A 24,213-nucleotide genomic window follows, 5' to 3' on the forward strand; every position below is an offset into this window, starting at 1 on the left:
CAAAAAGCTCTTCCAATTTTTTCAAAAATAATTTTCAGTTTTGATTAAAAAGTCAAAATCTTTCACCACCTAAGTTGGGCAAGCCAGCTGAAAGATAACATGCCACCAAACTACACGTAATTGAGGAATGATGCAACAAGCATTGTATTACAGAGGCTGGGAGCTATGTATACAAGTTTAAAAGAGACATCGATTATATATAAATAAAAAATAAAAATAAAAAACTGTACAACTATAAACAAATGTACATGTTATACAATTCCGCCATGACGGTCAGTTGCTTTCTTCACGTAATTGAACAGTACAATACCAACAGGCAGCCTGACAAAAAGAGAACTGGAAAAGTCAACAACTAAAAGAAACATACAAGCCTTTACGGAGATGAAATAAAAAGGTCAACAGAGAAAGACATGCTAGCATTTACTGAAACAAATATAAGTCCACTAGTCATCATATATAGACAACAACACCAACAACAACAACAGCCCAGTAAAATCCCACTAGTGGAGTCTGGGGAGGGTAGTGTGTACGCAGACCTTACCCCTACCCTGGGGTAGAGGTTATTTCCAATAGACCCTCAGCATCCCTCCCTCCAAGAACTTCCCACCTTGCTCTTGGGGTGACTCGAACTCACAATCTCTTGGTTGGAAGTGGAGGGTGCTTACCACTAGAGCAACCCACTCTTGTCAATCATCATATATAGAGAACATGGGATATCAACATCTTGGGACATGTTCCAGATTGTGGTGGAGAAGATAACCAACACTACTAAAGAGAATGGACCCTTCTTAAACAGGAATTCTGGATATACACCACCCCTAAAGACAAAAAGGGAAAAAATAATTGAAGGGAGAGAAATTACTGGGAACTAATCAAGACACACAGCAATAGCATGATCTATTTTTTGCAACCAAAATGCAAACAGTTGTCAACAACTACAGGAAAATGCTAATGTCCTGTTTAGAAGAATGTCTCCCTATATCAGAGAAAACTGAAAAGTGAACAGAGGCAACGCACCACACAGATCATCAAGACTGGAAGAGAGTTACAGTCGCAATGTAACCATTCTTCATCACCTGTGACAAATAAGGAAGATCCTGGTAAAGTAATACGAAAACAAAACACAAAAAAAAAAAAAAACATAAAGTGTAAAGCAGAATCACAGCGGGGAATGGTCACTATAAAGTGGTATGTAGACATTTATTTGAAACAAAAAATTGACCTCAAAGGCAAGATTTTGGTAGCCATATACAAAGGTAGATCCAAACGGATTGCTTGTAGAGCCTTGCGTTTGGATAGCAGCTCGACCACAATCCCCGAGTATCTCCTGCAGAATCGTTGCAACTTAACGATGAGTCAGCTTGAAATTGAGACCAGAAAAAGAAGATATCTGATGATAGTTATGGATACGCAGGCAAGACTACACTAACCATTTGCTCATTAGTGCTAAAACATCCTATAACAGGAGGATATTGTGAGTTAAAAAAATGTGTGTGTGTGTGGGGGGGGGGGGGAGGGGGGTGTTCTAGAACAAGGGCGAGTAACAATTATTCAGAACACAATCAGTAAGAACTCCCAACTTGATAACCTCAAAGGAATACCAATGAATAAATAAATAGAATAGATACATATGAAACAGGAAAGGAAGAATCCACCTTAACTTGTTCCCACTTTGTGCTGGCTGTTATAGTGCCTTTAGAGGAGTTTACATCCTGATGATATGCCCCAACAACTGCAGACAAATGATGCAAAAAGTATTAAAACGAATATCCAACTTTTTTACATTGATATAATCAAGAGGGACTTAGTCTTGAAAGAATCAACTCACAATCAGAACAATGGATTACAAAATTGCACTTCATATATGAATTGAAATCAGCATGCCCAGGATAGTTGGTGTGCAAGACAAACTTCTTGATCTTATGTGTCTGCAAATAAGCACAATAATCTGAGAACCAACATCGACTTCATAAGTGCTCACAGAAACCCAGAGGATGATATACCTGCCCATCAAATAGTACATCTATGCCACGAGTAAAGTAGTTGTAGAAGTAATCACCACAAAGGGTTGTCCTTGGTCGGGGATCTGAAGCAGAATGAATCACCATTTGATCGACCTGTATAGAGGACGAAGTCAATCTCCACCAAAGATCTAACATGTAGAAAATGACAAAAACTCACAAGAAGTTGTGTATGCCAATTTTCTGTTGGACAGGGAAGAAAAGATAACACTACCTGTTTCTGATGGATTCCGCATGGTCGACCTAACTCAGTCCAAACATCCTGCATAAAGACAAGATAAGATTGCATGGTTGACTCAGTCATCAAAACGTGTATAATAAAGGAATAGGACGAAATGCAGTCCACAGAAAATGCTACACCAGACTGCCACACAACATATAAGCACAACTAGATCCAAGCGTTCTAAAACCAAAAGTGGAACTGCTAAAAGAACTAAGCCATCACCAAGTTCAATATATGACCTAAAATAGGTTTTAAGCCCCTTCTAACTTCAGGAAAAGTCGAACTTCTGAATTGCAGCCCCTTCCTGAACTTCATTTTCAGTAATCAGGATATGATAATTAGATGGAATCTAGACTGAAGAGAGTATTCATGTGAACACCATTAGAGTTTTCACAACATCAAGGAAAAAATAATTCAATGGAAGAAAGAGATAATTTACACAACTGTAGCAAATAATTAACCCAAAAAAATCTAAAGAAAGAGGAGTTACCTGCGGTGAAGCACCAAAGGGGATGTGTTGGCCGCCAATGCTAAACCATAATTCTTCCCCCAGCTAAAGAAAATAGATACAACATAGTCATCTGTAAATCAGCTGAATTGCATGTCGGAGCAACATCCATTGTCAAACGTAATAGATGTTATGACACATCTTTTCTGATCTAAACTACTGTACACAAAGATACAAGAACTCTGGTCTCTTTTATCTTCGAAATTGGAAAATACAACTAAACTATTCATTAGATTCAGCATTACGGAGCACGAAAAAAAAAATCTAACAACAAAATCAAACTAGATTTCATACCTGATCTGTTTTAAAAGAAAGGAGAAGGGGTAGACGGTAGACAAGGAGAAGGGGTAGACGGTAGACACTGCTGTTTTACGGATTCTAACCTCAAAAATAATAGGCATTGCAAGTGGAGAAAGAACTATCAAATGGAATGGCACCAGATTCAATTTTACTTTAATTCCATGTCCCTTCCTTCACAACTTGAGATAGCACTAAGATGAAAACAAAAGCACCATCAAGTTCATGCAATACTATAATTTTCTTGCTCACAAGTTTGAATTCTCCGAAGATTGATTTATAACAGAGATAGAAATACATATCAGCCATAACTGCAAAATCCCAGAGGTCAACTTCCTTTTGTAATGGCTATATAATTGGAAAAGCAACACGAAATCATGAAGAAGCTAACCAACGGTTCTCCTGGCAAAGAGAGCTGTGAACGGCCAAATTTAAGCAAATTAATCTAAGCTAAAACGAATAAATTCCAGACGTGAACTTCCTTAAAGATCAGCTCTATGTAATGAAAAGCACCACACGCACGCAAAGTGGACATCCTAAAGAGTTTTCTCCGTGAAAAACAACTAAGAGATGCAGCTTGAAGTAGGAGGACTAGAATTATTATTAATACATTATTCAATAAGAAATCACATATAACATCAGAAGAGACTGCACAAAAACTTCAGTGCGGACATGAGAAGGACCGAAATAAACCTTTACATGCACTTCTTCCATGTAGAGGCTGCCAGCAGGCAGAGGAGGTGTACAGGCCTTGTCCATCATAGATCCAACGCCAACTTTACTGCCAGTAGAACTATCATATATTGATACACGGCAAGTAACTGGAGTTGTGCCATCTGGAAACTCCAGAGGTAGTTCCGCTTTTGAAGTGGAAAGAGAGAGAAAGAAAGGAGGAAAAAAAAATTATAAGCGTAGATAATTTGAATCTGCACAAGTGTGAACAACAAAAATAACCAGGAATACCTTCTCCATCACGACAGCAATCTGTATACTGGGAGGGAATTGGAAAAGCAAACGACAAACCCTGCAAAGTTGCAAACCATCAGAAGCCTCAACACAGAACTAAATGATGGATAAAAGAATTGGAAATAAATGTGTTATTCCATAGACATCAGCCACACATACCGGATAAAATAGAGTGTAAACTCCTCGATCCTTGTCATATGTTCCTGGATAGGTTGGCCCAAAAAGAGAGTAGACTGCTACAAAAGTGGCTAAAGTGGACGGCCCGCTGATAGTAACAAAATCGAAAGACAATTTAATGAACAGAAATGTAGGGGGGTGTAAACACAGGATTAGGAAAACCAATCCATTTAAAGAGTTGTGAGAGCAACACTATGAAAACTTACCCTATTACAGAAGTTGCATAGCGCATCTGGAGCCGTTTTACATCAAAAATTTCAATAAGGCGCAGCCTCTGAAACAGGTGAAAACTTAGAGAGTCAGAGATACTTGAAATAAGTTCCAGACGTCCTCTATGCAAGCAGAAATCTCTTGAGTAGTGGTGGCAAAATGGATAACAAAACAATTATCCATCCCTATTATCCATTAAAAATGGGTTGGATAACAAACTTTTTAAAAATGGATCAAATATGGATAAGATCCATACTATCCACTTAAAAATGGATAATTAATGAATAATCGGGTTTAGCTTTTACATTTGCAAAAGACTCAAATTGGAGGTTCCTCAAACTTGGGAGACTTGAAATTCTCCCAAAAATGATCACATTCAAGAAGCCATCCATATATGGGTATCCATATTATCCGCCGGTTAACCCATTTTCTATTCATATTAAATATGTGTGGGGCGGATAGTTTATCCTGCTTTGCATTACCGAGTTTTCAACCCACTCATATACTATTCGACCCGCCCATTTGCCATCCCTACACTTGAGCTAACTTAAAAATGAAATAAATTCTCTAAAAAAAGAAACAAAGAAATAAAATCATGAGAAAGAAAATTATAAAAGAAGTAAATTTAAAAGAGAATCACATAATTTTGGAAATATTTTCAGAAAGGTATTTCCATAACTCATTCTATCCCCAACCACGTTCTTCGGAAATGTACATGATCAAGAAAACTAGAGATTAGAGATGTCATCACATTATTGATACTTTTCCAAGTATATTCTTTATTTTGGGGTAAATCAAAGGAATTTCATTAATGCGAACCGAGATGATGCGAAGTGCTAATGGGGAAAAGGTGTTTAGCGTTGAGCTTCCAGAAAACTATCCAACGATCTAGAAATAACTTGATCTCTTATTTAAACAAAAATATAGGTAAAAACAAGGTAATATTGATCTTCGACATCCCTCGTTCAACCCCTTCAGGCATCGTCCTGCTTTTTTCTCTACGTATCATACAAAAATTGTATCACAATGCATTTTTTTCTTTTGATAACCAGAAATCCCATAGGGCTAATGACGTGCAGTTAACTCGGCGGATAATGGGCCCACTCCTCTACCGTTCTCCACTTAAATACCAAGCTTTTGGAAAAGTGCATCATGATGTCATTTCTAAAACTTCCTCCTTTCCTTCCCTGTTTCGCTCAACCTCCACGTTGCAATGGCATCTTCGAATATGCAGAAAAATAATCACAGATTACACAAAACTCCTCCCTCCCCTGCATAGCGAATAGAGTAATGAAGGAGCAAAAGACAACTGTCTTCCCCTTTTTTCTTGCACATGCAACACTGACTATAGCCACTATGTAACTTCTCCTCCTATAATTGCTGCAACCTAAGGATAACGGCCGACCCACATGAGGGATTTCACTGGGTTTTTTGTTGTTGTTGTTGTTAAGGATAACGTCCCATGAAGCGCACCAAGCAAAGAAAGCCAATTTTTAGTGGTTTTTGAACCATCCATATACATGTAGAAAGGCTCCAACGGGAACATCCTCCCCCCTCCCCATGTCAGCTTTCAATACCATCCTATACTGCCCCTCCATAGTCACTACACTATTAATCTCCAAGGGAATTGCTCCATTTCCTACCACTCCCAATGTTTTCTGGGCTTCTCAAAGATATATCCCAAGAAATTCCACAGGTATTCTTTCTGAGTAGATCTGAAATTGATGCAATTAAGCATAAATGAGGGTACTTGACCTTTAATTATTTTCCCGCACCACATGTCAAGCCAAAATAGGATACAATTGCCTTTTTCCAATGAAATCAATATTTTTTTTAAATAGATCTTTCCCCTCACTATTCCTTGCCATAGAGAAGATGAATTCTCCTTTTAGAAAGGAGACAACAACTCGGACAATCCACAAAAGGTAACAAGGACAAAAACAAAAGATGAATTCATCCATACATTTCACAATTTTGAAGGTTCTCTTGGAACTATTTCCTAAATTTACAGCTTAAAGTTTAATTATAAAGCTTCACCACACCCTAAGAAAAGAAAAACTCATATTACTCCTGATGAAATTTTTACTATATATAGGTGTATCGGCACTAGCAATCTTGCACAAAATTAACTTTCACTTTTTTTACCCTCCCTAGGAGTTCCCCCCATTTTTGCTCCATCAGTGACTCGTACCCACAACCTCAAGGTTGGAGGTGAAGGGTGTTTACCACTTGAGCAACCCTCTCTTGTCCACTTTCATATTTTTGCTGCCAGCATACAGGGGCGAAGCTACTTTGGTTTAAGGGTGGTCAACTGACCACCCTTCGCCGAAAAATTATACTACATATAAGGTAAAATATTATGTGTTATTAATTAAAAACAGATTTTGAACACCCTTATTGAATTTTCTGGCTTCGCCACTGCCAGCATACTCCAGCTTAATAAATCTATTGTTTCTCCAACTGCAGTAACGTGCACTTGTTTCTTCCCGCGCTCTACACCATTCAGTTCAATAAAGTTTGCCAATCTAATGTGCATTAAAATAAATGATCAAGATTACAAATAAACGATATAATGCCAGGAAACACTGACAGTGCCACCACATTTTACCCATGCACTAGTAAAGAATGAGCCATAAATAAAATATCAACAGTTCAACTGAACAAATTACATTCAATAATCTTCCCGTACAAGGAAAATGAATCTTCTCATTAACAAGACCCCATCAGTAAGAGAAATGCATGCACCAAACCTAATACCTGCGACCAAGGATCAAACCGCAGATGAAATCCATGATCTGGGAAGCTAATGACAATGTCAAGTTTTAAGGGCTCCTGCAAAACATAAAATTGAGCATTGAGCTATTTGTTATCTAATTTTCATGATGCAGGTGTGCAAAACTAGCCATGGCCACGCTATTGATTATGGTGTATCATATTAGGATAACATGTAAAACCTGAAAATCTCAGAACCATGTTATGCATGCAGATTGCAGAATTTCGTTTATAAACCCACTATGACTCCTAAGATGACAGGCTATGGAAATTTTCTATTCAGCCAAGAAAGGTACAAGCGTGTGACTAAGAAACAGCAGGACACTAAATAACGGAAAAGGGATTATTTAAAAAGCGAAGTGGTCAGCAATTCGGAAAAAAAATTGTTTTGAACTTCAAAGCAACTAAATGTTAAGATGCACAATTTAATGAGGTCCTCCGGTAACAAAGACGATATTCAGTTGTTGTTCCCGTAAGCCCTATTCATATCCTAGCTGATACAAGGAATGAATCACACTGTAATATGGAAAATGTACAAAAAGATGAACTTTATAAAATTCTCCTACAGATATAGTAAAATAGAAGATAGAACAAATCAGCAACAATATTGTCCTAGGACAGACTCGCTGAATCATACCTCATCATAATACTTAACATGAACAACATCGTAAATGTTAGGCTGCTGTTCTATTTGAGCAAAAGCTTCGCAAATAGGCATTCCTGAAACATTTGCAGGCATTAACACAGATCATTACATGTAAAATCAACTAAACTAAACCACAACAATCACAATTCAACCATTAGGTAACTAGAATTGAATAATTGATCAATCAATTTAGAAAATAAAACATAAAATAAGACAAATTAATCAACCTAGTTGACAATCGATGACATAATCGGTAACTAAATTGAAATTACCGAGAGTAAAAGGACCGATGCCGACACCAGGGCGGAGATCGAGAACGATAGCGCCCATGGCTGTGCCTTCGCAGCGGCGTCTGGGTCTCTGCATCCTTTGTTGTTGATGTTTGTTGAAGTACGTTTCGTGGAGCCGAGTTGAATCGCGATTGTGACTTTTATGTCTACAGATGACGATAGATAGCTTTAAGTAGGAGGCAACTGACAATGATGTGGCAAAGGCGAATGGATGGTATCTTGTTATGGAATTTAGCACCCAGCACACGAAACGTCGCGGTAACTTGGAAAATCTTTTGTTTTTTTACTTTATGTCGTGCATTAACCCAGTTCAAACAATGGTTAAAAGAAACAAATTTAGTGGCTATTAACTTTCTATAGCTATTATATAATTATTTTTTATAGCTATTATTCAGTTGTTACGGTAGTGTATTTGTTGTATTCGCGTTGTTATATTCATAAATACAAAAGCAAAAATCGACTAAAAATCAGGGTAGTCCAGTTGTACGCACATGTATTCACATGTATTCGTGCCATGTATTCATGAATACAGTAACAAAAGGCACCTAAAATCAGGGCAGTCCAGTCATACACGCATGTATTCACATGTATTCGCACTGATGTATTCATGAATACAACAATAGAAAAGGCCTAAAATCATGACAGTCCAGTTGTACGCGCATATATTCACATGTATTCGTGCCATGTATTCATGAATAAAACAGCAAAAAACGTCTAAAATAAGGGCAGTCCAATTGTACACGCATGTATTCACATGTATTCGCGCTGTTGTATTCATGAATACAGCAGTAAAAAATGCCTAAAATCAAGGCAGTCCAACTGTATGCTCATGTATTCACATGTATTTGCGTCATGTAATCATGAACACAGTAACGCCAATCACCTTAAAAATAGGTATGTCCAGTTGTCTAAGAGAGGGGAAAAACATAAATAGTGTAATTTCATGCCTCAATGATAATATATACCATAAATACTTATTTTACTATAAAATATAAAAGGTAGCTATAGAAAATAATATCTTAAAATAGTTTTGATTTACAATAAATAGGTTGTATACCTTTACTATAGGAGGTAAACTTTTCTTAAAAGAAAATAGTCAACAACAACAACCCAGTATAATCCCACAAGTGGGGTCTGGGGAGGGTAATATGTATGCAGACCTTACCCCTACCCCGAAGGATAGAGAGGCTGTTTCCAGGAGACCCTCGGCTCAAAAACAACAGAAGCCGATATATTAGTACCATAAAAATGCATAATAAAAATGCATAATAAAATACCAGCAATACAATAGATATGAAATACAGAATACGAAATACTAAAACGATGGCTGGTATAGTAAAACTAGCAGGTAAAGCCATGCATCAATAGACTACCAATGACATTCTTAGTCCAACTTCTAACTGGCTAGTCTCACTCTATTGTGCTGTAGAAATATTCACAACTCTCCCCTAACCTACAACCTTAATACTCGACCTCCATACTTCCCTGTCAAGGGCCATGTCCTCAGTAATCCTAAGTCGCGCCATGTCCTGTCTGATCACCTCTCCCCAATACTTCTTAGGTCGTCCTCTACCTCTCTGCGTGCCCACTACAGCCAGTCGCTCACACCTCCTCACCGGTGCATCAGTGCTCCTCCTCTGAATGTGCCCAAACCATCTGAGTCTTGCTTCCCGCATCTTGTCCTCCATGGGGGCCACGCCCACCTTCTCTCGAATATCTTCATTCCTAATCTTATCCATTCTTGTATGCCCGCACATCCACCTCAACATCCTCATCTCTGCTACTTTCATCTTCTGGATGTGTGAGTTCTTTACCGGCCAACATTCAGTTCCATATAACATGGCAGGCCTAACCACTGCTCTATAAAACTTACCTTTTAGTAACGGTGGCACTTTCTTGTCACACAAGACTCCCGACGCTAACCTCCACTTCATCCACCCCACCCCTATACGGTGTGTGACATCCTCGTCAATCTCCCCGATCCCCTGGATAACCGATCCAAGGTACTTGAAACTACCCCTCTTGGGAATGACTTGAGAGTCAAGTCTCACTTCAACTCCCGCTTCCGTCGGCTCAACTCCAAATTTGCACTCGAGGTATTCCGTCTTCGTCCTGCTCAACTTGAAACTTTTAGACTCAAGAGCATGTCTCCAAATCTCTAGCCTCTCGTTGACGCCGCCTCGTGTCTCGTCAATTAGAATAATGTCATCAGCAAATAGCATGTACCATGGCACCTCCCCTTGAATATGATGAGTCAGTGCATCCATCACTAGGGCAAATAGGAATGGGCTGAGCGCAGACCCTTGGTGCAACCCCGTAATAACTGGAAAGTGTTCAGAGTCGCCTCCTACTGTCCTAACCCGAGTCTTAGCTCCAGCATACATGTCTTTAATCACCCTAATATAGTCAACCGGGACCCCTTTATCCTCTAAGCAGCTCCATAAGACCTCCCTAGGAACCCTATCGTACGCTTTCTCCAGATCAATAAACACCATGTGGAGATCCTTCTTCCTATCCCTGTACTGTTCCACCATCCTCCTAATAAGGTGGATAGCTTCTGTGGTAGATCGCCCCGGCATGAACCCGAACTGGTTGTCTGAAATAGACACCGTCCTTCGCACTCTCATTTCTACCACTCTCTCCCAAACTTTCATGGTATGACTTAGTAATTTGATGCCCCTATAGTTGTTACAGCTCTGGACATCACCTTTGTTCTTATACAACGGGACCATTGTACTTCACCTCCACTCTTCCGACATCCTATTTGCAGTAAGCCATTCCAAGCCTGCTCTACCCACACACCTCCACAGTTCCACCGGAATTTCGTCTGGCCCGGTAGCTCTGCCCCTTCTCATCTTATGCATTGCCTCCATGACTTCATCGATCTGAATGTCCCTACAATTACTTAATTCATGGTGACTGTCGGCATTCCTCGATTCCCCAGGTCTAATATCTTGATCTCCTTCTTCATTTAGAAGTTTATGAAAGTAGGTCTGCCACCTCCTCTTAATCTGGTCATCTCCCATCAAAACTTTGTCGTCGTCATCTTTTATGCACCTCACCTGGTCTAGATCTCGAGTCGTCCTCTCTCTCGCCTTAGCGAGTCAGAATAACTTCTTCTCCCCACCTTTGTTCCTTAGTTCCTCATACAGACGAGCAAAAGCTGTCGTCTTAGCCTCCGTCACTGCCATTTTTGCCTCCTTCCTAGCTACCTTATACCTTTGACTGTTCTCTCTCTTCTCCTCCTCATTAGTTCTCCCTACTAACCGCAGGTAAGCCGCCTTTTTCGCTTCCATTTTACCTTGGACAACTGCATTCCACCACCAATATCCTTTGTGACCACCATTGCGGCCCGTAGATATCCCTAACACCTCTCTCGCCGCCTTTCTTATACAGTCCGTCGTCGTCGACCACATTGTGTTCGCGTCCCCACCACTTCTCCAAGCTCCCATTGCCGATAACCTTCCGTCCAATTCGTTAACTTTATCCTCAGTTAAGGCGCCCCACCTAATCCTGGGGCGTCCTTGTACTGACCTCTTATTCCTCCTTATCCTAATACAAATGTCCATCACCAAAAGCCTATGCTGCGTTGATAGGGTCTCACCTGGGATAACCTTGCAGTCCTCGCACAACCTTCTGTCGCATCTCCTGATGAGGAGGTAGTTAATCTGAGTCTTCGCCACCGAACTTTGGTAAGTAACCAAATGTTCATTCCGCTTCGCAAAACTCGAGTTCGCAATGACTAGATCGAAAGCCTTGGCAAAGTCCAACAGCGCAATGCCCCCTCCGTTCCGCTCTCCGAAACCAAAGCCGACATGCACCTCAGTGTACCCACCTGCAGATGACCTAATATGACCATTGAAATCTCCTCCTATGAATAACCTCTCAGAAGGCGGTATACTATGAACAATCTCATCCAACCCCTCCCAAAAGCGCCTCTTAATATCCTCATCCAAGCCTGTTTGTGGTGCGTACGCGCTAACGACATTTAAAGTACCCTCACCTACCACCAACTTAATAATCATTAGTCTATCATTCACCCGCCTGACCTCTACCACGGACTCTCTAAGATGGCTATCTACCAGGATACCCACTCTATTCTTACCCCTCAGGATACCAGAGTACCACAACTTATACCCATCCACGTTTTTCACCCTCGATCCGACCCACCTAGTCTCCTGACACACGCTATATTAATCTTCTTCTTCTGCAGGATTTTCGCCAACTCTATGGATTTACTCGTCAGTGAACCTATGTTCCATGACCCGATTCTCAACCTATAGGCTCCCTTGCCCCCTCTACCTCCCCTGCTACCCGACCCACCCCCTAACCCCAGCCCCCCACTCTGCCCCACCCGAGGACATGCCCTTATTCTATCATCCCAGACTGCAGCCACTACACCTATAACCATTACTGCAGCCATTAAAATGGATTGAATATCGAACCATTTTAAAACGGGTTGAATATGGATAAAGAACCATATTATCCACTTAGAAAATGGTTAACCAAATGGATAATCAATGGACAACTAATGTGTTTAACTTTTCCATTTGCAAAGCCTCAAACTGGAGTTCCTCAAGTTTGGAAGACAAGGAATTCTCTTACAAGTGATCATATTTAAGAAGCCATGAATTATATGGATATTCATATTATCCGCCGGATAAACACTTTTTTTATCCGACTAAAATACGAGTCGGGTCGGATAATTTATCCGTTTTTTTAAAATTACCCGTTTTGACATGCTCATATCCGACCCGACCCGATCATTTGCCACCCCTAGCCATCACTTACGGGAGTTGTGAAATGGACGAACTAAGATAGAGTAAATGTAGATTTTGATAAGAAGTTTAAGGCAAAATACCTTTGTAGACATGTAATTTTTAACCCTCCCCAAAATTTTACTCATTTTAGTATTTAGATATTTATTTTAAGTCTAGTATTGCTATTTTGATTATTATTTTTTACTTTTTTGCTTTAGTTTATCTTTAAAATAAAAATTACAAAACTATTTTCCTTTACGCTAGCTAATTGTTATTTTGACAAGTAACTTTTAGTTTTTCTTACTTTTCATAAAATTAAAAAAAAAAAAGAATCATATTTTTGTTTTGCAAAATATAAAAAGAAAAATTCAAAATATATGTATTTTTATTTGTGTCTATTTGATGTAGTGTAAGTCTTAAATTAAATTTTTAAAAGTAGATTGAAAGATTTTATACTACCTTAAGAATATAGCTATTTTGTTTTCCTTAATATATTTTTTTTCATTTAGGAGTAGTGTTTTTATGTACTTACTTTTGATTTAGCTAAAGGAAAATCAGAAAAAAAAAATCAAAAAATCAAAAAGAAGAAGAAAGAAGGAAAAGAACGAAAATACACATGCCAAAAAGGAGAAGAGAAAATTTAAAACTGTCCGTAACCCCTTTTCACGCCTATACTCACTTGTCATTTCTTTTAAATTTCCCACATGTTTCATGTCCTCATTTAACCAATAAAATCTTGACACCTCACCGACCTTTATAGTTTCATCTCACAAATCCAACAATTTTCATGTGCACTCCATGACAAATACACACATATCAGATAAATGCACAACACACTACCCTTGCCAATTAGACCCCATGTTAATTTCAAGGACTTTTTTTTATACACAAAAATAATGGGGCCACACATTTTGGGGTCTGGCTCCTTTCCCAAGCCACTAATTCAATTGGGGGGCCTTCCTCTAAAAAGAGAAAAAAAAAATAGAAACAGAAAAAAAAAAACAGTGAGAGAAAAGAGAGTGGAGGACACAGATCTGAAGGATAACGCATAGAGAGTGACAGAGAGGACGAGAGAGCCAGAGGAAAGGCGAGAAAATTCCTTGCGCCGCATCACCTGAGTTCAGAAATGAGCTTTCCATAATAGCTAAACTTCATTTTTCTCCATTGAAATCCAACAGATCTTTAGCCATTCAGATAAAAAAATCACACAAAAACTGCGTTAGTTTCTTCTTCTTCTTCTTTTTTTTTTTTTCAAAAATTAGATTTGGATGAGCAAGTGAAATGAAAATGGGTTATGCTTGAGATCTGGTGCGCGTTCGAGGAGTCAAGGTTCCCAGTTTGTTCGAGTTGGTCTGCGGATTCCTGTTGGCTTATTCCGATTTTGCTCGAGTCCCCGCATTGGCTTTTGCTTGTATTTCCAAATAGAGAGTCGTTAAAGGCTGTTGAAGGTCCATCTCGTCTTTCCCCTTAATGTTATTGTTTTAATTACTTGTGAAGATTTGCTTTATGCTTTTATGGACTATATCATGTTTGCTGCATTTTCATGATTTGACATTGAATTGTTCTCTTGATGATGTTGCTGGATTGAGATTGTAGTTAGATAGGTTCTGAATTTGTTTTATTGATAAATAAAGAAAACTGAATTGTTCGAGAAGCCACGGAATTGGATTAATAGAACAAATAATATTGGGCTTCAAAATTTGATCTAAATAGCCATTTGAATTTTTTTTAATAGTAGTTTGAGCTTTGGATTATTTTTGTTCTTTACTTTTGCTTTGTTACTTTGATCGGTTGGAGTATGCTTAGGCCGACCACACTTGGGTAGGCAAACTTTAGGGATTTTGTCAATTTTGAGGCAAGAGGTCGTTTCCCTTAGTTAAATTTATCCGGGGAATGCCCCGAAGTATTTGTATTTGGAGGACGAAAGTAGAACTCGTAGTATTTTATTTTTATTTGTATTTTTATTTTTCCATTTTTTATTAGGTGGGACGACCTCGAGCCTCGTGTGTTTATTTGCTTTTCCATGTTTATTTTTACCTCAATTGATTATTTTAAAAACCAATTTGATCGAGTGCGCAACCGTACTAGTTACGGGATTTGGGGAGTGCCTAACACCTTCTCCCCGAGTCAAATGAACCCCCTTACCCGAATCTCTAGTGCAGACTTGGTTTTAGAGTCTGAAACGTTTTAAAAGGAAAAAATCATTTTAAAAACGGTGACCTGGCACACCGAAATCAAAGTCAGGTGGCGACTCTAAGTTATTTCCTTTTGAATACAATTTTTGTCACGTTCTAATTGGAAAATCCTTTTCAAGCTTTACTAAATCTTTTTATTGATTTAAGAGGGTTAAGTGAAGTGTGGTTAAAAACGGGGTGTGACAACCTTACCACTCCCCTAAACTTGACAGAGATTATTAGTTACATCCTTAAACTATTCGTGGTCTTAATTACCTCTCTCAACTTGGCCTTTTGAGAGGCAGTACCCCCCTGGACGCTGATGTGGCAAAGAGTGTGTGTGCACTCACCTGCCATGTGGATCATTTTGCATATGTGGAAATTTTTTTAAAAATAAAATATATTTTTACCTTTTTAAGTATATTACGTTTAGATAATTTTTATCGAATACAATTTATAACAATATTTGGATAGAACTATATTATTTATGCTAAAAAAAATTTTAGCTAAAAATAATAAAGTTTTAGTTAATCTTTTTTTGAATTTGACCTAAAGAAAAAGATTTATACAATTGAAATAAATAGTCAAGGCATCTAAAAAGTTATAATACATAGTTTGAAATTATTTATTTTGCCTATAATATTTTACCTGAAAAGAGTGTATCCATAGAGTAAGTTATTTCTTGTAATTGTACACTCTTTTTATTTTTTCTTTTTGATGCAATGACTATTTATTTCAACTGTATATTTTTGCTTTTTCAGATAAAATCTGTAGAAAATATATTTTTAGAGCACCATAAGTTAGAGCTATATAGAAAATTATAGCCACAATAATTAATTTTAAATTATGTATTTTTATAATTTCTTAGATGCCTTGACTATTTATTTCAATTGTCTAAATCTTTATTATCAAGTCAAATTCAAAAAAGATTAACTAAAACTTTATTATTTTTAGCCAAATAAAAAAATTTAGTCTAAATAATGTAGTTCTATCCAAGTATTATTATAAATTATTTTCGGAAAAAATTATCTAAAAAAGTAACATACTTTGAAAGGTAAAATATATTTTATTTTTCAAAAAAATGCCACATATACAAAAAAAAAATCCACGTGACAGGCGAGTGCACCCACACTCTTTGCCATATCAGTGTCCAAGGGGGTAATGAATCTCAAAAGGCCAAGTTGAGAGGGTAATTAAGACCATGAATAGTTTAAGGCTATAACTAATAATTCGTGTCAAGTTTATGGGGGTGGTAAGGTATTTTGCCAAGAAGTTTTCCTAGTGAATTTACCTGGCATGAATTGGATAAGTTGGGCGAGTGAATTTCTGATATGTTAATCCCAAAAAACAAATCCGGAGTTGATTATTGACGGACTAATTTGTCCTTAATATTCGGGTTGTGGATATGGGAGTAGCAAAGTATTTTAAATGGTTTTTTTTCACTTTTAACCCGTGCTATAAATTATTTATATTCGATAGCCGAAAAAATGTATAAATTTTTTACAATTTTTGTATATAACATACATAATGTTTATAGGGAAAAAGGTTAGATTTGTCCATCTACTTTAGTAAATTGTCTACGTTTATCCCTAGTTCTACTATCGGTCCAAATACGTCCCTACTATTAAGAAAGCAGATAAATATATCCCTAACCCTAACGGTTGTCCACTATGGCTAGGGACCACCTTAATAAAAAATGCCACATAATTAAATAACTCACCCCTTACCTTTCTTTCTTAATATTTCATATTCATTCTAAATTTTATTCTTTTTTCTCTCTCCTTTTCCCTACCATCAGAACCCCTCTTCTCCCTTGCCCTCCACCATTACAGTAGGTAATAAAATTTCACCGGAAAAAATGGTCATTGTCGGTGCCGCGAGAGTAACTGGACAGCTCACCTCCAGAAAATAATCTATCTCTCTCTCCCTCCTACTATATCCGCCTGTAATCTACCGAAAATTTCCCACCACCACTAAAACCTAGATCCGTCTGAACACCACCGGAATCCATCAGATCCCAAAACTCTTTGACCATGATTCACCTTCCATGGATATGGTTGATTTGAACAATACTATATTGTTTATTAATCAAGCTACCATTAAAGTAGATAATAAAATTTTGCCAAAAAAGGGGTCTCTCTCTCCATTAGCAGTAGCTGGTGCCGACGAGATCAATTAGTCGACTAACCACGGCAAACACCAACACTAATCTCGTCCATGTTATCTCTTTGTTGGAGAAAACTATATGGGGCACTTCTTTACTATGCTACTGTAATCTCGTTTATTGTTTCTTTTGCATGTCGCCGACCGTCCTCCGCCATTGCAAAACCCTTTGTAATTTTCTTATTTTTGGACTTACACACAACCCTCGTCTAGAATTCTCTCAATCACAACGGGCGCACAATTTTGTTGATTAAAATTATTCTCCTTTATTCTTTAAATTAGAAGAGAAACACCTGAAAATTGAAAGATAGTGTTGGTAAAACCCAGGTGTTAGTACATGAAATATTTAGATAAGTAATGAGAATGTGTAGTAAATAGTTCTTATGTGGAGAGATTTGGTACAGATCGAAGGAATATATTATGGCATTTCGTGGTGGAAAAGATGAGGCTACTATAATTAGGGGAGGGAAAGGGATAAGATGGTAGGGAAAAGAAAAAAGAAAAAAAGAAGTAAAATAAAAAGAATAGAGATTTAGAGTTAATTATGTGAATTATTTAATTAGATGGCATTTTTTATTGAGGGGTCCCTTGCCACTGTGTACAACCGTTAGGGTTGGGAATATTTTTATCTACTTTCTTAACGGTAGGGACGTATTTGGACCGATAGTAGAACTAGGAATAAACGTGGATATTTTACTAAAGTAGAGGGACAAATCTGGCATTTTTCCCATGTTTATATATACAAAAAAATATACTCATTTTTCAGCTATAACATTTTGAGAGCAGCTATACAGTGTCATTTATCTATTTTAAAAGGCTAAAGTCAAAGCATCCCATAAACTTGTCCTTATTTTTCCACTTAAACACCTCAACATACATTTGTTCTTATTTGATACTTCAATCTTAATAAACCTATTAAACCCTTTTCTAGCAACCAGTCAAAAAAATGGAAAAGGGCCAAATATATCTTTGTAATGTCAGAAAAGGTTTAAATATAACCCTCGTTACATTTTGAGTCCATATATATATACATATCGTTATACTATTGGTTCAAATATACATATGTTTCTTTAAGTTTATCCAAATTGGACATTCAACCTACGCGACACTGACATTTGATGAGGTGGATGTCATATGGCTTTCCACCTCAGTGCCCCTAACCTATTTTACCCCTCCCTTCTATTTTTTTCCACCACTAAAATTTCCTTACCCTCCACCACCACTGCCACCATTACCGCTACCATGAAAAACTTTTATATACGGATTATGGGTGCTGAGATGGCATGTCATGTGGCATCCACCTTATAAAATATCAGTGCTACATAAGATTTGATATCCACCTTGAACAAACTTAACAGAATAAGGGTATATTTGAACCAATAATATTACGAAAAAGGTATATTTGGACTCAAAGTATAATGAAGGATATAATTAAACTTTTTCTTATAGTACATGAGTATATTTGGGCCTTTGTCGGAAAAAAAATGTGTAATACACACACGGGATAATGTGGCAAAAGAAAGAAGTAAATAAAGACATGGCATTTTGACCCATAATAATCATAAAAATGAATTTTGTGTTTTAAAGCTATTTAGCTAATTTAGCTATTTAGTTTTTTGCTTAAGTCCCAACTCCTTTTTTAAAGTTTATTTTAATGAAAATTTGTATTAATATTTAGTTTTAGGGTTTCGGAAACGGCAATAGCGGTGCTTCTGCTCAAACTTCAACCTGCGATGGTGGTGTTTCTACTTAAACTCCCTCTAGTGGTGGCGTCATAAGTCTGGCTCCTAAATAGTATTAGGTAGAATTTATATTCTTTCGTATGCTTTGGTACATTTTATTAAAATGCATCTTTCGTCCTACTCTTTCAACCCCGTTTTCTTTCCTATTTTTTTATATTCTAGATTGTTATGGAATAGTGTATGATATCTTAGGTCATATGATAGTTTATGACTAGATAATAATGTATATCCTCTATTTTGAGTAAGTTAGTGTCACACCTCCTTTTTCGCTCGCGCCGCCCACAAAGGGACGCGGAAGGGAGTTTTTTCCAATTAAAGGACAATCGAAACATGATTTATTTATTTATTTCAGAGTCGCCACTTGGGAGATTTATGGTGTCCCAAGTCACCGGTGAATCCCGAATCGAGGAAAAGAATGACTCTGTTTAATAGTCTGCGCACCAGAAATCCGAATAAGGAATTCTGTTAACCCGGGAGAAGGTGTTAGGCATTCCCGAGTTCCATGGTTCTAGCACGGTCGCTCAACTGTCATATTCGGCTTGATTATCTGATTTTATACAATTATGAACTCATGTGCAAACTTTAAACTTTTAACCGCTTTTATCATTATTATTATTTTTAACGGAGAATTGCAACATCGTGAAAATATATCTCGAACCACGTCACATCAATGTACCCGTGGTTATCGACATATTTCGACTCTGTTGAGATTTGAATTTGGGTCACATAAATGTGCACTCGAGTTTAAGAAAATAAATTATTAAAGGCGCACCTAAAGCGACTAGCGTATCATTATTTTGGGTAAGGCCGTGAAATTTGCTAAATGACCGATCTCGAAGTCTATACAATTATTAAACTTTTATTGAGGGCCCCGCAACTTATACGTTTTATTGGGTGAGGCTCATCTCATTTATTTTAACAGGATAATCCTAAAGTACCTACATTTTTTCTATTAAATTTGTCTCTACAAAATGAAAGAGAAAAGGTCCTAATTTATTTACATGTTTACGAGTTGTTATAGTTGGGTTCCGAATATGATTCGTAAAATCTGAAAATGATGCAAGCAGGGCAGTCCGTTGCCAATGCGGACCCAAGCCCAACGTGTATGGCACAAAACTGGACCTGGGTCATCTTATTCATATGTTACTACCTAGTTACATTATACTAGGCATGTTCACAGTTTGTCAAATTAAAAAAAAACTTGCAGTCTAATTTTAATCCTAAACCATTTACATGCTGAAATTAACCAATAGTATTTAGCTAAACAATATTCTTACAAGTTCCGAAATGATCTATTCGTTTAATGAACTAACTGTTGAATGTTTAAGAATAGTCTAAATCAGCTAACATGTTTTTTGAGACATGATAATCATCCAACAATAATGAATTAACTAGACGGAGTTACTACACCATTTGTTTATTTTTAGGCAATACATAGATAATTCGTCCGCTAAGCTACCGTCAGATGTTCTACTATATATATTAAACAGCTATATGATTCTGATTAGAGTAAGCTAACCAATGTATATATACAAATAAAATTTAGAATATAATTAAGATAAATTCAGAACTTCAACTCTTCATTTCATGTTCATGCTTCATGTTTCAGTTTACAATAATCAGCGTGTCAGTTGTGTATCTGATATTGGAAGCAAAAGAAAAGGAAGATCAGCAGGAATGCAGTAGCATACAACAACAGCAACACCCAGCAACCAGTAACAATCAGCAACGAGAAACCAGTGACAGATTTTAAAATCAAGATAAAAATCCAGCAAACCAGTGAAGTAGTGGCAAACAACCAACCAAACTCAAGGAACAAATCAAACGAAAATCCAGAAACACCGACAATAATCAACGGGCAATAACAAAGTGAACTTTTTTTTTATTGAAAGACCAGTTAATGTTTAACCCTTAATTCTCTCTTAATGTTCATAAAATTCTTTCTTTTGAACTCTCTTCAAATTCGAATCCCTAAAAATCTTTAAATATTTTTTCAAATTTCTCTCTCTCTATTTTCAGCTCATTCCCGTCCCTAAATTCTGTCCAAGTCCCTCTATTTATTGCCAATTTTCAGCATTTTAAAAATTAAATCTCAGTATCTTCCACTCATCCCCCTTTTAATCTCACTAGCTAATATTTTGTCCCCCACTACATTAAACAAATATATTATCCCCTCCATTATATCTTGTCCCTCATGCCTACCTTAAACAATTATATTATTCCTCTACTACATTATGTCTTGTCCCCCACCATGTACTATTTTAATATTATTAAAATATTATTTAATCTTAATGGACAGAGCACTCAAAAATAAAAAAAATTGTCCAGTTTTTCAATTCCAAAATACCCTTATGAAATTAATGAAATTACCATTTCACCCCTGAAAAAACTGCAATTGACCATTCTATCCCCATCAGATATAACCAATTCACCTAAACAATTCTAACCAAAATATAGCAGCTATAACCAATTCCTAAGCAAATTTTACGAACAAACTCAAACTAAATGATGAACAACAAAGAAACAACTGGAATTATTTTGACTGAACAATATTTTTAAACAACAAATCTACTTTCAGATTCAACAACAATAACAAACAAGTATATTCAAATCATTTAGCATCAAATTCAAATTAAACTTAAACAGAACAAATAAACAGATTCAAATCACTAAATTAAATAACCAATTGAACCTCAAACTAAATCTAACAATATTACAGTCAAGACGAAGGATTCAAGTCATCAAACTAACATATTTCTATATTAAAAACTAAATCCTTTTAAATTAATAAGAACAAACTGAAGAAATAATTAATTGAACTTCAATTTAAAACTAACAACATTATAATTAAACTAACAATTCTACATAAAAATAAACAAGAAAAAATGAAACAAACTGTAGAAAATAACAAAACGATAAACACGAAATTAATATCAAACATATCTGATTTTAGATCCGAAAATATCAAACAAATTATGGACAGAAACGAAACTTAAACCAACTAACCGGATCGGAACGACGATGAACTCGAACAAAAACAAATCTGCCCGGAAATAATTATCGCACCAAAATAACGCCGAAGACGACCACGAATGGACGATCAAAGAAGATGGTCATTTGGTATCGTTTGAAAATGAAGCAGTGGCAGCCCGCGAAGCTAGACGAAGCAGAAGGCAGCAGCAGCCCAGTTTGCTTGTGGTCGTTCATGGTGGTTTATGGAGGCGGTGAAGAAACAGCAAGGTGACGGGCTGGCTTGGTCGAGCTGGGTCTCGACGAAGGTTTTCCGGCTACGTGATGACGAAGAAGAAGGTGAAGCCTGGCAGCTCGCGCAATGGCTGCTGGAGCTTGACGAAGAAAAGGCAGCAGCCATGGCGACACAGTAGGGTCGTTTGGTCGAAGACGAGGGCTGTGTGTGTGTGTGTGTTGCTGTGTGTGTGTGTGTGTTACTGTGTGTATGTGTTGTTGTGTGTGTGTGTGTGTTGCTATGGGGGGCAGCCATGAGAGGGGTTCTTGGTGAAGCTTGGAGAAGAAGAAGAGAGGGGGGGCGGATGGTTAGAGTTTTTTAGGTTAGGGAAATGAAAAAAATGAGAAAGTGAAGAAAGGGGTTGGGTCTTTGGGGTTATGGATTGGGTCGACCCGGTTTGAAATGGACCGGGTCGTAGGGGAAGGTTGGGTATCTTTGGGCTTGTGGTTTAAAATTGAAGAAAAGGCCCAATCCGGTCTTCTTCTATTTTTGTTCTTTTCTTTTTATTCAACTTCCTAAATAATAAAGCTAAAATGCTAAGATTAAATTATAAAACCAAAAATTATCTGGAAATACTAATTAACTCTTAATAACAATTAACACACAATTAAATAGCGATTAACGATAAAATCACACAATTTGGACATTAAATGCTAAAAATGCAACGTACATTATTTTTTATGATTTTTTTCATTTTATAAAACAAACTATATTAAATATCAAATGCAAATGCGACATATTTTTGTATTTTTTTTATTAATTTAGCAAATAAGTATGCACAGACAAAAATGCAAATAATACAAGAAAAATAATACAAAATTCACAACAATTGCAAACAATTAAAAAATTGTTTTATTTTTTGGATTTTTTTGGGAGTAATTCTCATATAGGGAAAAAATCACGTGCTTACAGCTGCCTCTCTTTGTCCGAAAACACGAAGTGTTATCGTGCAAAGATAAAGTGAGTGATTTTTGCCTATCTGAGTACTCCGTGTGAACCATTTTTTGAAAAAAGTTTAACCGAACCTTTGCTTCAAAGGTTTCCTACATATCTCTGGCTAGAAGAGAATCAGGTTAATGTAGTTCGGGAAGTTTTGGTAGCTGGGACTACCATGAGACTGCAATGTTACTGCTGTTGCATGCTGCTTTTACTGCTTGCTGACCTCCTTTTTACACCATGCTGAAAGAAAACAATAAGCTAGACTAGACCATGGTATATGAATTACAAAATCTTATCTAGATCATGCTCTTGTGTCTCTTGTTGCTTTGATGTTTTGGTGACTTCTCTGGTATTTCTTTACTTCCGATTTGTCTTGTATTCTTCCTTGACTGCCGATCTCGAACTGCTTATTTCCTTTTCGGGAGCTTTGCATTATTTTTTCCATCGAGTGTTGGACTTCCTTCCTCTGATGGGGATTCTTGTTGTTTCCCGTTGGGGATTCCGGTTGGATTCTTCTGCTTTACTGACTTGAGGCGGGCTCCCAACTTCAACCAACAACTTTGAAAATAAAGCGTCATTCTGTTCTTCAGGGGGGCTCCTGACCTCAACAACAACTTTGAAAATAAAATGCCATTCTGTTCTTCAGGGGGGCTCCTGACCTCAACAACTTTTAAAATAAAATGTCATTCTATTCTTCAGGGTGGCTCCTGACCTCAACAACAACTTTGAAAATAAAATGCCATTCTGTTCTTCAGGGAGGACTCCTGACCTCAACAACTTTTTTTTAAAAAAAAAATAAATCGCCATTCTGTTCTTCAGGGGGGCTCCTGACCTCAACAATATTTAAAAAAATAAATCGTCATTCTGTTCTTCAGGGGGGCTCCTGACCTCAACAACAACTTTTAAAAATAAATCGCCATTCCTTTCTTCAGGCGGGCGAGATTTCAACAACTAAAAAAAATAAATCTCCATTCTGTTCTTCAGGGGGCTCCTGACCTCGTCAACAACTTTGAAAATAAATTGTCATTCCTCTTTTCAGGCGGGCTCCTGACCTCATCAATAACTTTGAAAATAAATCGTC

The 24,213-nt window shown here is 37.2% G+C and overlaps 1 protein-coding gene across 4 annotated transcripts; it reads right to left on the minus strand.

Moving 5' to 3' along the window:
* Positions 1 to 120: 120 nt before the first annotated feature.
* LOC104248013 (PHAF1 protein At3g51130) lies at positions 121 to 8,335 on the minus strand. Of its 4 annotated transcripts, none has more exons than XM_009804185.2 (15): positions 8,093 to 8,335; positions 7,812 to 7,894; positions 7,160 to 7,234; positions 4,399 to 4,466; positions 4,175 to 4,280; positions 4,013 to 4,073; positions 3,743 to 3,909; positions 2,735 to 2,797; positions 2,236 to 2,283; positions 2,004 to 2,117; positions 1,829 to 1,928; positions 1,656 to 1,732; positions 1,223 to 1,327; positions 1,018 to 1,076; positions 121 to 321 (listed from the first exon to the last, which is right to left on the minus strand). In XM_009804185.2, exons 1-14 carry the CDS (start codon positions 8,184 to 8,186, stop codon positions 1,029 to 1,031), a joined length of 1,209 nt encoding a protein of 402 aa, XP_009802487.1. In that variant the 5' UTR covers positions 8,187 to 8,335; the 3' UTR covers positions 121 to 321; positions 1,018 to 1,028. The 4 variants fall into 4 exon arrangements, with proteins under 4 accessions (XP_009802487.1, XP_009802488.1, XP_009802489.1 ...); XM_009804186.2 differs by having other exon boundaries at positions 3,749 to 3,909; positions 8,093 to 8,295; XM_009804187.2 differs by having other exon boundaries at positions 1,662 to 1,732; positions 8,093 to 8,295.
* Between the last annotated feature and the right edge of the window lie 15,878 nt (positions 8,336 to 24,213).

This window comes from Nicotiana sylvestris, chromosome 2, assembly GCF_000393655.2.
Source record: "Nicotiana sylvestris chromosome 2, ASM39365v2, whole genome shotgun sequence".
Classification (NCBI taxonomy): Eukaryota; Viridiplantae; Streptophyta; class Magnoliopsida; order Solanales; family Solanaceae; genus Nicotiana; species Nicotiana sylvestris.